Here is a 1,897-nt window from a genome sequence, read left to right as displayed (position 1 = left end):
CTGGGTTTACCTCACACAGGTCAGGGGCAGTGCTGTTAAACTCCAGGGTGAAACATCAGTGGCTCCCGCTCTTCCTGTGCGGGAGAGTATGAGACCCAGCAGAGGAACCTACGGACGGAGAGGATTCTTTGGTAAAGTCATGTTTTATCTTTGATAAAGTCACGTTTCAGAGACACTGATGTCACACACTTGGTAACTTTTACCTCTTGATTCTACTCTTTTTGGCTAGGCCCAAAAAATGGAACACTTGTGTTCTTTTTTTCCAGATGCTGAACTCAGGAGCCCAAAGTCACTAGTTCTAAAAACGGAAATTTGTGATGAAGCTGCAAAACCCATAATAATATTAGGAAGAATCCAGAAAACTGAACCTGAGGATCCTGAGTTCGAAGACGCCTGTAAAACGGGGAACATGTTAAAAAGGCATAGGATCAAGAGGGAAAAGAAAGATTTCAGGCAAATGACAGTGAAGGACTGTCGCCTGCCTGAGAACCTCAAAGAGGAGCATGAGGACATCAAGGAGGAGCCAGACCCAAAGTGTCGGAGTTCGAGGGGAAGGTACAGCCTCAGTGCAGCCGGTCTGGGGAGGAATCCGAAGGGGCAGCCTGGGCAGAAACCGTTCACGTGCAGCGTGTGCGGGAAGGGCTTCAGTCAGAGCGCCAACCTGGTGGTACACCAGCGGATCCACACTGGAGAGAAGCCCTTCGAATGTCAGGAGTGTGGCAAGGCTTTCATCCAGAGCGCCAACCTCGTGGTGCACCAGAGAATCCACACCGGCCAGAAGCCTTACGTTTGTTCCAAATGTGGGAAAGCGTTCACGCAGAGCTCCAACCTGACTGTGCATCAGAAAATCCACTCCTTGGAGAAGACCTTTAAGTGCAGCGAGTGTGAGAAAGCCTTCAGTTACAGCTCCCAGCTCGCCCGGCACCAGAAGGTCCACATTACCGAGAAGTGCTACGAATGTAATGAGTGCGGGAAGACGTTCACTCGGAGCTCCAACCTCATCGTCCACCAGCGGATCCACACTGGGGAGAAGCCCTTTGCCTGTCACGACTGTGGCAAAGCCTTCACCCAGAGCGCGAACCTTATCGTGCACCAGCGAAGCCATACCGGTGAGAAGCCATATGAGTGCAAAGAGTGCGGGAAAGCCTTCAGCTGCTTCTCACACCTGATCGTGCACCAGAGGATCCACACGGCCGAGAAGCCCTACGACTGCAGTGAGTGTGGGAAGGCGTTCAGCCAGCTCTCTTGCCTTATCGTCCACCAGAGGATTCACAGTGGAGACCTGCCTTACGTGTGCAACGAGTGCGGGAAGGCCTTCACGTGCAGCTCGTACCTGCTCATTCACCAGAGGATCCACAACGGGGAGAAACCTTACACGTGCAGTGAGTGCGGCAAGGCCTTCCGGCAGAGGTCGAGCCTCACCGTGCACCAGAGAACCCACACTGGGGAGAAGCCCTATGAGTGTGCCAGGTGCGGGGCGGCTTTCATCTCGAACTCACACCTCATGCGGCATCACAGAACCCATCTTGTCGAGTAGCGTGCGGGTGAAGAGAAAGATCCACGAGCTCTGAGCATTACTTGCCAGTTGGCATTGAGAGAGTTGTGGCTCCTAACGACCCAGGAGGACAGAGGGTTTCCAGGGCTGCAGTTGTGACAGAAGCCACGTCATTCTCCAGCTGAGCAGCTGGTGGTTTTAAAGCTCCAACCTTGTGGTTGGCACCTGAGGTCCTTGAAGCCCAGGCTCGCCAGGGCTCCGGGATGAATACCTGCATCCTTCTCTCCCCTTGTGAAAGTAGATACCTCTTTGCTGTTTCTTCTATTGTTAAAAACGAGGCCTTCTGTGTCTTTAAAGGTTAACTTTTCTGGTGTAGAGCACAAAACACAAAATAAATTGAAA

At 52.4% G+C, this 1,897-nt stretch overlaps 1 protein-coding gene across 1 annotated transcript; it reads left to right on the top strand.

Moving 5' to 3' along the window:
* Window positions 1-274: 274 nt before the first annotated feature.
* Window positions 275-1,537, top strand: ZNF35 (zinc finger protein 35). Its single transcript, XM_006892977.1, has one exon. The coding sequence runs from the start codon at window positions 410-412 to the stop codon at window positions 1,535-1,537; it is 1,128 nt and encodes a 375-aa protein (XP_006893039.1). The 5' UTR covers window positions 275-409.
* The last annotated feature ends 360 nt before the right edge of the window (window positions 1,538-1,897 follow it).

This window comes from Elephantulus edwardii, unplaced genomic scaffold (genome assembly GCF_000299155.1).
Source record: "Elephantulus edwardii isolate Elephantulus edwardi_28Jun2011 unplaced genomic scaffold, EleEdw1.0 scaffold00121, whole genome shotgun sequence".
Lineage (NCBI taxonomy): Eukaryota > Metazoa > Chordata > Mammalia > Macroscelidea > Macroscelididae > Elephantulus > Elephantulus edwardii.
The sequence above is the reverse complement of the archived record's forward strand: the minus strand, read 5'-3'. Positions and strand labels throughout refer to the sequence as shown.